We start from the raw sequence: 12,695 nt of genomic DNA, 5'->3' as shown, positions 1-12,695 counted from the left end.
ACCAATATGGATTTCAAAAGAAAAAAAGTACGGAAATGCTGCTTCAGGAATTTTCAAATCACATAAATTATGAATTAAATCTAAAAAAACAAGTTTTGGTTTTATTCATAGATAACTCTAAGGCATTTGATACCATTGATACAAATAAACTATTAGAAACACTGGAGGCAATAGGAATTAGAGGAAAGCTGCTAGTTTTATTAAAAAATTTACTAACTGATCGACAAATAAGAGTAGAAATTCTTAAAAAATTTAGCAAAAGAAAATATATCTCAACAGGTGTTGCACAGGGGTCAATTCTAGGGCCAACCCTTTATATTATTTATGTCTCAATTATGAGAAAATTGTTTTCATTTGTTAAACATTTTGTATATGCAGACGATACGGCGCTCGTAATATCGCACGAAGATCTGGTTACTGCAATGAACCTTATGCAACATGATTTTATTGCCCTACTGAAATGGTCGCATGATGCAGGCCTCTTTATAAACGCCAAAAAAACTAAAATTATGCACATCAGATCTCCACACGCCAGATGTAATGTAATTCCTTCATTATATACACACACATTTGACTGCATACATAAAAATGTTGCACAGCCCTGTTCATGTGAAACCATTGATTTTGTCAAAAGTTATGTATATTTGGGTGTTACTATTGACTGCTACATGAAATGGGATGTACAAATTGCTAATGTTTGTAAACGTCTACGAGCTATTGTGGGTAGGATTTATAAAATAAAATATTTCGTGCCTATAAGTACTTTAAAGTTAATCTACTTATCTCTGGCTGAATCCACTATACGTTATGGAATTACTTCTTGGGGACATTCTTGTAAAACTAATATAAGCTATATACAAACATTACAAAACTCCATTATAAAATTGTTAATCCATAAATATGACAATCAACACAGAAGTAACATTAAATTAATATACAAGTCTCTGAATATTTTACCTGTCAGAGGATTATTGTTTTATAATATTGTAAGTCAACATGTTATATTGTCTGATTCATTGTATAGGGAAAGAGTTTGCCATAAACATAACACAAGATTCACTCAAAATGAAGGACTGGTAGTTCCGAAATGTACTAATAAATATGGTGAAAGAACTTTAAACTATATAGTACCCAAAATGTTTAACTTATTACCAATGACAATTAAAAATAATAACATGTATACTGCTAATGTTAAATATAATCTAAGGAAATGGTTATTGGATAATAATGATCTATACTGATGCCCCTGAAATGGAATTCATATTCTTAGAAAATGGAAAAACAATTATTTTGTAATACCTGACTACCTACCTCTATTTATGAAACTATTGATGTACTTGTTGATAATACTAATTTGTTCATACATTTATTTTTACTTGCTTATTATATAAGGCTTTTATGCTGCTATTTAAACTTTTCTGCAATGTAACCAATTTATGTAATTATGTACCGTTCAAATTGTATCTTATGAGTGTATAAATGTTGTCTCTATGTCCCTGCTGACAAACTACATAAGTAGTTTAGCGGGTTTAAATGTGAATAAATAAAAAATAAAAAAAATAAGAGAAAGGTGGGACTTGATTGACACTTTATCTAGACATTATTGTTGCCCTGGTACTCAAGAAATTTTTACCACCAACACTAATGTAAATTTAATTATTGAAGGCAATATTAGCGATTTCTAAACGAAAATCTGAAACAGAAAAATCAGAAAAGGATACGGTCACATCTAGGACTTGAACCCAGGACCCTTGCCTTGCCGGGGAACTGCTCTACCACTGAGCTAATGGGACCCTATCTCCTTCGGTCATATTTAACTGTATCATACTTCGAATAAGAACTACCAACATTGTCTTCATTTTTTCACCGCACATTTTTTATTGGCAACTATCTTTAGGTATGATCGCAAGATTCAACCCGAACTAAATGCAAATGTAAATCTCCGTGGACACTCAACAAAATGAACAAAATACCTTTCGGTTAGTGATTTGTTTTTGGGGTATCATGCCATGTTGCGCTACCTCTTTCTTTAGCCAACGTTTCGGAGAGCATTGCAGTGTACATCATCAGGGCAGACGTTGGCTAAAGAAGGAGGTAGCTCAACACGGCATAATATCCTAAAAACCTCTTTTTGGGGTATTTGAATCTCATGCAATGTAAGCGCCCGAAAATATGAGTTTTACGACTTCATTACAAAACATTGACTTTTCTCTACTTTCTATAAATATAATATGCATGTATTATACATATAAACCTTCCGGAAGAAATTCTCTAAATGACAGTGAAAACCTTATCAAAATCCGTTACGTAGTTTAGAAGAACTAAGCGCACAAACAGACATATACGGATAGCGAATTTGTTTTATACTATTTAGAAATATGTACCAACATTTTTCTTTTGATATTTAAATATTAATAATTTATTTATTTTCTATTTACTACAAATACTTTTTGTGAATGTATTGGATTGAAAACATGGGATTTACAACCTCCATGACTCTTATATAGGTACTGGTTTATAGTCACCTGCAAGTGAGCCTTCTGCGTGAAGGTCCTGTCGCAGAACTGGCAAGGAAAGGGCCGCTCCCCAGTGTGCATGCGCAGGTGCACGATGAGCGCCTTCTTCTGCGGGAAGCCCTTGAGGCAGAAGCGACACTCAAAGGGCTTGTCGGAGCGGTGCACGCGCGAGTGTTGCAGCAACTCTGCCTCGTGCGCGTAGGCCACGAAGCACACGGCGCACTCATGGGGAGTCTCCTCCGTGTGCAGGCGCAGATGGTGCACGAGCTGGAACTTGCGGTCGTAGGCCTTGGCGCAGTGCGGGCACGGGTAGCGCTTGCGCACGTCGTGCAGTTTCATGTGAATCAGGAAGGAGTTGCGCGATGTGAAGCGGCCCGCGCATAGGCGGCAGCCGTAGAAGAACACCTCGCCCGGGTGCTTCGTCAGGAACTCCAAATGGTATTCCACCAACTGCAAACACCAGACACAATCCGTCAGCAATGAAATAATATAATGATTTAATGGGATACTCTATTGTGCTCATAGATAGTCCGTACTAGGGACATGCTTAATATGCAGTTTATTATAGTTAGATAATAATGAGAAGTAAGTCTTTCAGTTTCCAGAAATGCATTAAAATCTATTGTTCACTTCACGGCCATTGTTATTGATATGAAAGTATTAAGGATATGATCCTAAAATAGGATCTGAGTTTGGGTTTAGTAAAGAAATAAAAAAAACCAGCTTAAACAAACTATTTTAATATTTAATGTCAAAGACCCTCTTCCCTCGTGGGATCTTTAGGGAACTAAGGAGGAGTGGAGAGGAGCGTTCCTATTTTACCCTAGTGACTACTCAATATAGACGGGAATTGTTGCTCTTTTGCAACCGGCAAAAAAATTCCGAATTGTGATTGACCACACTAGTTATGATCCCGTAGGACGGGACGACTTATCGGTTGAAACACGTGTGGGTGAAGGTACCCTACATAAGCAGCTCCCCCGCACGTTCCATCCACACCGGTTCCATCCCCAAAAAACAGAATTATATCTAGAGGTTAGAAATAATTACTCGGGGAGTGGAGAACTCTAACATCTCCAATACATTCATCCGTGATGGTAACGTCTTGCCTTGATGGGATGATGAACCAGGGTTATTATAATATATATATATTATAATAACCCTGGTTAACTGGGCTACTGTCGAAGGAATCGAATAAGGAGAAATGTGTTAGTGGGAGAAAGCGTAAAGACGTTAGGAACCGTGCAGAAGTACTACATAATGATAAATGTTAAAACACACACAATAAAGCTAAATATGTTAATATATATATTTTTTAAAAGTAAGATAAACATTCTCGGGTTACGGATAACCTGACAATATTTGAACTACCACACCACACTAAGTGGAAAATGTTGCTTGTGTTGTGATGGAGGACTTAGCCAGTCGAGGAATCGCTACGCCTGGGTGGGACCCAAACACAATGTCAACTCAGCCACCGACCGGTCAAACACCGGTCTACATATCTAATGCTGGTTGACTTTTATGCCCGAGCGACACGAGGCTAGTATTTCAAGCTAGACCAGTTTACACGATGGTAGGAAATTTTAAGCCAGTATCATTGCAGTGACTAAGGTAACAACATGTCCGTGTGGAAAAATGAACAGATTATGTCGGAGAAACACCGTTCACTAGCTTCGGCGGCCACACGAAGCTGAACGCAAAGCCAGGATATTGACTTCGGCGGATGGGGGCGTTACCAGTTCAAATAATATAACCATATCCTTTTAAATTATCCTGGCATGATATGCTAGCTTAATGCCTCCCTCAATAGCTTAATGTCATGAATTTGTGTCTAAATGTATGAAAAAGACATACGTGTATGAAAGAGGTAGCATGATTATGCTGACGTATAAAAGGGTATGTCTGCTTTATTATTACTATTATTACTACTATTTAGCATTTATCTTTCTTATTGTAGTAACTTTTACAACAGAGCAACAATAAATAGTATAAATATTATACTGACACTCTAATTATTATGTTCTTCCCAACATTAATAATTCACTTCATTATTCATTACTACATTTACTAGGTTAAAAGCTAAGCTACATGTAGCTAGAGTTTGGTAGATCCCTTGCTAGATTGCTAAGCTATTGCTAGCTTGCTGTCCTAGCTTGAAATACTAGCTTAGTGTGGCTTGGGCAATTACATGTAGCTAGAATTTGTTAGATTGCTTGCTAGATTACTAAGCTATTGCTAGCTTGCTGTCCTGGCTTGAAATACTAGCTTGAGCATTACATGTAGCTACAGTTTGCCAGATTGCTTGCAAGATTACTAAGCTATTGCTAGCTTGCCGTCCTGGCTTCAAATGCTTGCTTAATGTGGCTCGGGGATTAGGGTGATGGCGTCATGTTGCTGTTCTTACTTCTGTGCAGTGTCTATCAATTAGGAAGTTGTGCCCCGATGATTGACACCTCAAACATGTCCCAAACTTTGGCTCAACAAGGAGAAAGTGCAAACCATGGGTATAATATCAACAAACTACTGTAAACTTCACATTTAAAGTACCTATCTACATAATATGTGATCTTTTTTATGCTGTTCTAACCAGACTTATTCAATATTTAAATATCTTTCTACTGAGAAATTAGAGGTTTGATATTATACTCCCAAAATAATAAATACTGAAGCAATTATTATAAAATTCAATTACATACAATCTCTAGTATACTACAATAAAGTCGCTATCGGCGTCTGTCTGTTTGTACGCTTAGTTCTCATAAACTACACAACGGATTTTGATAGGATTTTCACTATCATTTAGAGAATTTCTTCCGGAAGGTTCATATATATAATACATGTATATTACATTTATAGAAAGTAGAGAAAATTCGAGCAAGCATGTCAGCTAGTTCAAACTAACACATAAAAAAATGCGTGTTTGACAAAAGCAAGATAACAAAAATTCTACATAAAAATGTCAGTTACCTACGAATTTTACATTGTTGTTACTTCTGCACTGCGAAAGCATTCTTTAATGTATGTTAACATTAATTAATTACCTTATTTAATTAAGAATCCAGGATATCTTAGGCATCAAACAAAAGGGCAGTCAGAATTCAGAATGAGGATACTAAAATTATAGTAGTACCTTGATCAATCTACTTATGAATATTATTAATAATAAATCACAGGTTAAGCAAATCCACAGAAAAAAAAACTTATTTTTTATAAGTGTTAATGTTCTACGAAAGATAAAGGTGTGACTCAAGAACTATATAAGTTTTTCAGAGATTAAAAACAAAATTCATATAACTATGTAGCTAATCAATCACATATTTATCTTCAGATCAAAAGATAAACAGAATACTTTTACATGATTAAAAAACGTTAAATAGAACTTACTTTCAAACTTGTAAACAACACATTTCATGACTTGACAAAAATATAAAAAAAATTGTTTTTTTTTTTAAATTGACACAGGAGGCCCTGATGAAAATAATTTCACTCACAGTCTATGTCATCTTTGGGGATGCTGTGTGGATGGTTTTTTTGAGGAGAGGAAGGAGTTAACATTGGTCTTGAAGAGACCCGTGTTGTAGGAGGGATGAAACAGAGGTGGGCAAATCGTTCCACAGCCGAGCTGTTGAAATCAAGAATGAGTCGAAATGACCCATTCTCATGTTTAACCACTCGGAACATTAGAACGTCAAAAGACGTAAATATGATAATAGCGGTCAAGACATTAGAACGTCTTTTCACGTAAACGCGCGAGATTTTACAAAAATCGATTTATTTCCATCACTAGTAAACGGATTGCCATGATTTAAAAAACAGAGTATCGATAATGAATAACGCTACGCGTCTGCATTCAAGAATATCTATGGAATGTAGAGGTGCATTATCTGAGTCGATTGAATCTGTCATCTTGTTCGTTCATAATTTATTGCGTTTTTAAATAATTTATTAAAAATATTTTAGTTTGGACGGTTAATATTTTGAGGTGACTAATAGTTTTTAATTATATTTCTTCAATATATAAAGTGTTATTTCTTTATGATACTCAGAAAAAAGTACATTTTTCACAGCTTTGAAATAATGGTCAGCGATTTTTACATATTTTTGACGTTTTCAGAAAATGTATATTTAGACACGCAAATATTTACGTATAACAAAACAATACAATAGTGAATTTCATAATCTTTCCAAAACATTTTTTAGAATGAGGCTACGTTTCCCAAAACGTGAGTTATGAAGCTTTTAACAAAACTCGTGAATAACACAAAAAATTTCGCGTTTTGACAGTTCGCAAAGGAACACAAAGTAAATAAAAGTCCTTTTCTGAGAGGTTATATAATATTTTGAATCCTTGCGAAATTATTTTTCAAACCAGCTGAATATTTGATTGGTGTGATCAATTTGAAAATATCTCATTTGGAGAAAAATATTTTTAGAAATTTAATATTATTGGTACTAAGACGGTCTGCATGGCTCCTATAAAAATCCTCAGGGTATCTACCGTGGTCGATCGATATATCCATTATTTATGGTCAGTTGACGATATTTGCGAGGACGGTCAGCATATGATTCTGACAGTCGGTAAGCAAAAGCCACCGCTTTTAGAAGATAAGTTGTCAATATACACAATTTTTTTTAATAATGTTGTTCGTTACGCAAAATTACTGGCTTATTAAGGAACGGAGGTGAACTAACGAAGCTCTCAGAATTAAAAGAAGTTGTGTCAAAATTACTGGCTTATTAAAGAATGGAGCTGAACTAACGAAGCTCTCAGAATTGAAAAAAGTTGTGTAAGCGGTCAATTGAATCAGTTCGAGTGGAAACAAAAGTTGTTCAAATATCACAAGTTATCTAAAGACCCTGTTTACTTATTAACTCCCTTTTTAGTCTAAAAAAAGTACATGCGGACTAACAATGTTTTTTAAAGTCGGTATTTTAATTCGACATTGTCAATTTATTCATATTTTACGTAGCCGTTTGACGTTCAGTCATGTCAATCCGTAGATAGATCCCCCTGTGTTGCCATCGTAAAACGATTTTTTATTAATTTTTCGTCAATATCAGTTTGGCTATCAACAGCCCAACTGTGCTAGGGATATCGATATAAAATCGTTGTAGGTTAAGCCTATCGATCCAATATTGTTAAGTTATCGAATTGACCTGATTACTAAAGCAATCGACCCCCAGAGACTTTAAAATATCGGATCGACGGGATTATTTACAGGATTATTTATACGGATTTTCCGAGCATGTTCGCGCTGTTGATATCTAGATCGATATTGGCAATGCGATAAATAAGAAGTCGACATATGATGGCAAGACTGAAGGTATTGTCCATGAATTGACATTTCGAAACGTTAAACGTCATACAGTTATGTAAAAATATTAATAAATTGGCAATGTCGAATTGAAATACTACCTAAATATGCATTGACAGTCCACATTTACTTTTTGTCACTAAAAAAGAGAGTTGATTAGTTAATGTGGTCTTTATTCACAATGCGTCATTGGCTCGAACGGATTCAACTGGCCGCGTATATGAATTCTTTCAATTCTAAGAGCTTCATTACTTCAATTCCAGTAATTTTGCATTACGAACGACATTATTTTTTAAAAAAGATGTGTATATTGAGAGTTAACGGAAGCTTACCTCATATTATGGAGGTTGCGCTAAAATTTGTCTATAGTCGGTAGGAATATTTCTTATCAATCGTTGACTGTTTTCGCAAATATTGCTAACTGACCTGAGAGCTTTATAGATCGTCCGTGCTAGAACTCTTGGTCGTCATAGCTAATTGTGGTATCTCCCATGTTTACCTGTTGACAGTACCTTTAATGAAGTACAATCACGGTTGGTCATGTCGGGTGTTTGACCATATCTCCTGGTTCCACAACTTGGTATGCAGCCCCCCCAAGGTATCTGAACCTGTTGACCGTCAAGGTGAGACACTGAACACCACCGGTGAATGGGATTTCAAATTGAAAACTGCATATACATATAATACGAAGATTGAGTCCGTAAGCAATGTAAGCATTCATTTTTATGATTTTAAATTTATCATTAGGTCTGCGTAGACCTATTGTCAAAAATGATTTATGTAGATGGTATCAGATATAGCCATTTACACCTAATGACCATTTGCACACACAGAATATACAAGGTGTCCGTAAACTCGTAGTACAAGCGGGAAACTGGTGAATCTGCATCACATTCTGAGTTGATTTTGTTCTGTATATTTTTTAATTTTAGCCTTAATTTTCGAATAAATGGAGTCCAAAGTTGTCTTTTAAATTTGCGTTGAAGCATAGACTTGGCTCCAAAAGTTATCTTAAACCTTTAGTTGTCAAAGAAAAAGGAATCAAAAAAAAAAAAAAATATATATATATATATTTATACAAGGTGTCCGTCAAGTGCACTAACTTCGGCAGGTGATTCTACATGATAATACAAGTAAAAAAGATAAATAACATTTTTAGAAATTACAACATTTTAAGCTTAAAAAGCTGAATTGTTTAAAAGGAAAAAAAAACAATGGAATTTCGAAAAAAGTTATTTATCACCTCCCGAAGTTTGTGCACTTCATATAGTCACCCTGTATATTGAAATACTCTTATATTTTTTAATGACTCGTGACTAGTTTTCTGCTTTTACTACGAGTTTCCGGACACCCTATATTAAATATGGTGACCGGATAAATCATCACAATGATAATTCATCACATCTTTAAAAAGTTATATGAAGTCATGGAAAGTGATGAAACAAAAACTTTTTTAACTGGGTTAAGTAGGTTAGGTTAGGATAGATTAAAAAAAAAAATTTCATCGTTTCTTATGACTTTATATCACTTTTTAAAAGTGTGTTGAATTGTCACTGTGTTGAGTTATCATGGAACCATTGAATATTCCTACCGTATTATAAATAAATACCTCATTTATACAAACAATTTTTAAAGCCATATATCACAAAAATAAACACACATTATTTACATCTACAAATAATAAAAATGTTATAGCGTGCTCAAATAAAACTATTAAAAACAACAAAGAGTAAAACTATGACAAAATTAACAATGACAACCAAAAAAAACAAAACATTTATCAGGTGAAGGAAGTGTACTAACTGTTTTTACACAATCTGGAACTCATCGACGATCACATTATTCCTGGCAACTCCCACATGGAAAATGCAACAGAAATCTTCATTACCATAGGGTTACACAATCATTTCAACAGCTTGACACACTTAACTTTGCAACCGCCACCGACAGCAAACTTAACTGTCTCAAGCTGCACTGCAAATAAGAAAGGAATGAAGATGATTCATGGTGAAATATCATTAGGTAAAACTCTATAAAAATCATTGAGCTATACAATTCGAGCCACTAATATCTCGTTGAAACGTGTTACGTTAGCGACAATCGGTGCGCACTGTGCGTAGACCGGTGTTAGAGCCTTGGAGGACAGACAAAAGTAGAACTTATTTTTAATACATCTATTTGAACATACATACAGGGTTTTCCAATAAGAGGTGTTATTTTGATATTCGATCGTAAAAGATCAATGGTTTCGTTGCTTGTGTGGCACGTAGCGCCGTCTTGTTGAAAGTGAACGTTGTCCAGATCAATACCATTCAATTCCGAACATAAAAAATCATTAATCATCTCTCGATAGCGCAATCCATTCACCGTAACTGTTGCTCCAGCCTTATTTTCGAAAAAGTAAGGTCCAATGAGTCCCCCGGACCATAAAACGCACCAAACAGTCACACGTTGAGGATAGAGAGGCTTTTCAACAATAACTCTTGGGTTTTCCGAGCCCCAGATGCGACAATTTTGCTTGTTGACGAAGCCACCGAGGTGGAAATGAGCCTCATCACTCAAGATGATTTGCATTTGATTCACTCAAGTGAATTTTAATAATTTCAATGCGTTGTTGAAGCGTGTATCGTTCCATTTTTATTAATGGCGTAGTTTCTACTTGTCAAATGTCAAAAAATGACAGCTTCAAAAGTAACATCTACCGAAATAGCGGGTTATTCAAAATAACACCTCTTATTGGAAAACCCAATCACTTTCCGACATCCGATCAAGCTGTAACTCAGCATATAGACTCGTTGTCGATGAAAATGCATTCTATCAACTTTTGGTAGCAACCACGAATACACTCGCAGACATTTACGCATAAAATTGGATGACAAAACAATTCGAGATTTCCATTTCCAAGATTTGCATTTTACATTCAATCCTGAAATCAAAAGTAAAATTCAAATATATGTATTTAAAAACAATATAATGGTCATCAAAGTTTTGCCAACACAATATTTTTGAATAACGAAATGGCTATCTTTTCGTTGAGTTGCAATAATCATACAGTATTGTTCAATTTGACCGCTTTAAAATGACAAATGGACGTTAAAATGACAAATGGACTGTTCCAACTTCCAGCGAACAATGGATTTTGCTTGCTAATTGGTATTTAATTAAAAAAAACACTATGTTTTAGTTAGATAACAAAGACGAACAACGATTTCGGGTCAATCCGCACCAAATCATCCAGAAAATTTTGGATTTGTCACCCACCATCTCAGATTTTGATGAAACTTTAAATTTTTAATCCTTCCATATAGATAAGAAAATATACCAAATTTTACCTTCCTACCTCAACTAGTTTTTTTTTTATGGGCAGTTGAAGTTTGGGCAAAATAAGCGTTTTTACATATTCCGAGCACTCCGGAAGAGCTTGTACCTTCAATGAAAAAAAATTGTATCTTTGTCATTTATAGTGCAAATGCAATGAAAATTTTCAATATTATCAAGAAAACTATGCTGATTGCAGAAAAAAAAATAAACCCTTTACATTTATCTACTTGACTTTAAAAAATTACCAAAAGTAATTTTTTAAGTAATTTTTGGGACGGAAAAGGTACTTTACAAAAAAGCAATATCTCGGGAAGGTACAGTGTTAATGAAGTATTTTTTTTTTTATTCATATCTACAAATAGCATAGAATCACATACAAAAATAAAATTCATGGCATTTTACTTGCTTCAATAAATAAAATCCATTTTAAACTTTTTTCAAACTTTTTGTAATTTTTTTTTTATTCTTATCTACAATAAACATAGTACAACCTAAAAAAATAAAACTCCTGGTATTTTGTGTGCTTCACAGTGTAGAAACGTTTTTAAAATGAGAAATCTTAATCATACAGAATTGTTCCAAGTTTTTTAAAATCTAGATACTGTATTTGCAAATAAAAAAAGTCAAACTTATTCGGTCCTTTACAACATGCTGGTAAGCTTGCAATGTAAGCTTAAGGCACCAACAAAATAATGTACCTTGTTCCTTACCCTGAATGCATACACCATAGCAATATTTTATAACAAGATCAACTTTTTAACTCTTTTCAATACAAAGTTAACTCTTTAAAAAACAAATACAATAAAAATAAAACAGGCAATGTAGGATTAGGTTAAATGAAAGTACATTACAATAATATTGTTTACAAATAAATGTTCAAGTTCATTTTTTACTTTTATTCTTGATCTGACCCATAAGATGGTTGAACTTTTGATCAGCATGATGAACGTCTTTTTCAAGAAAGTAGTAAGCTCTTCCTGAACCTTTTGTTGTGGGAGGGTCAACGATATTAAAAATATTTTGTAGTGGAACAAAACAAATATCTTCTTTTTGATGTGGCCAGTAAAAGGATGGAGCTGGGCCAAAAGGATGCATAAACTTGATTGATACATCACACTCGTCTTCATCTTTGGAAACCACAAGTCCAAAAAACCAATGGTTGTCATATACGCAAGCTACATAAGAGTTTGTACAAATTTGTACCATACTTAGTTGCTCAGAGCGATTTCGTTCCCCACTGAAGTTAAAAATCAAAGCATAATCTGAATCTGAACTTATCCTTTTTGTGCCAACTTCATTTTCAGACAGAGGAACAAAGCAGTGGAAACCTCGAGTGCCTGGTATTGTTTTAGCTTGTGAAAAACGCTGCTGTAATTGTTGCCTGCAAGTGAATAAGCTTTCTTTTCTCAGCAAGTAAAAATATATATTTTCTACTCTCGACTGACAAAACTTAAAAGTTTTGTCTACAGTTGTGATAGTGTTGCCAGGGCCAAGTTGCAAACTTTCTCTAGTTAGAAGACGTTTTACTGTTCCACCTATT

At 34.5% G+C, this 12,695-nt stretch overlaps 1 protein-coding gene across 4 annotated transcripts in view; it reads right to left on the bottom strand.

The window, feature by feature from the left end:
- Positions 1–12,695, bottom strand: part of LOC149410129 (uncharacterized) — a 48,248-nt gene that overhangs the window by 14,575 nt on the left and 20,978 nt on the right. Inside the window, exons 2-3 of one of the 4 annotated variants that reach the window (XM_089648480.1) lie at positions 9,638–9,651; positions 2,526–2,966 (exon numbers count right to left, since the gene is read on the bottom strand). In XM_089648480.1, the coding sequence (XP_089504606.1) occupies positions 2,526–2,855 (330 nt within the window). In that variant the 5' untranslated portion in view covers positions 2,856–2,966; positions 9,638–9,651. Of the gene's footprint in view, positions 1–2,525; positions 2,967–9,637; positions 10,001–12,695 lie in introns of those variants that run through there. The other 3 variants (XM_089648481.1, XM_089648479.1, XM_089648478.1) reach the window with 3 other exon arrangements.

The sequence above is a fragment of the Hesperophylax consimilis genome, chromosome 28 (assembly GCF_061612785.1).
Source record: "Hesperophylax consimilis isolate HC1 chromosome 28, BYU_Hcon_1.0, whole genome shotgun sequence".
Classification (NCBI taxonomy): domain Eukaryota; kingdom Metazoa; phylum Arthropoda; class Insecta; order Trichoptera; family Limnephilidae; genus Hesperophylax; species Hesperophylax consimilis.
The sequence above is the reverse complement of the archived record's forward strand: the minus strand, read 5'-3'. Positions and strand labels throughout refer to the sequence as shown.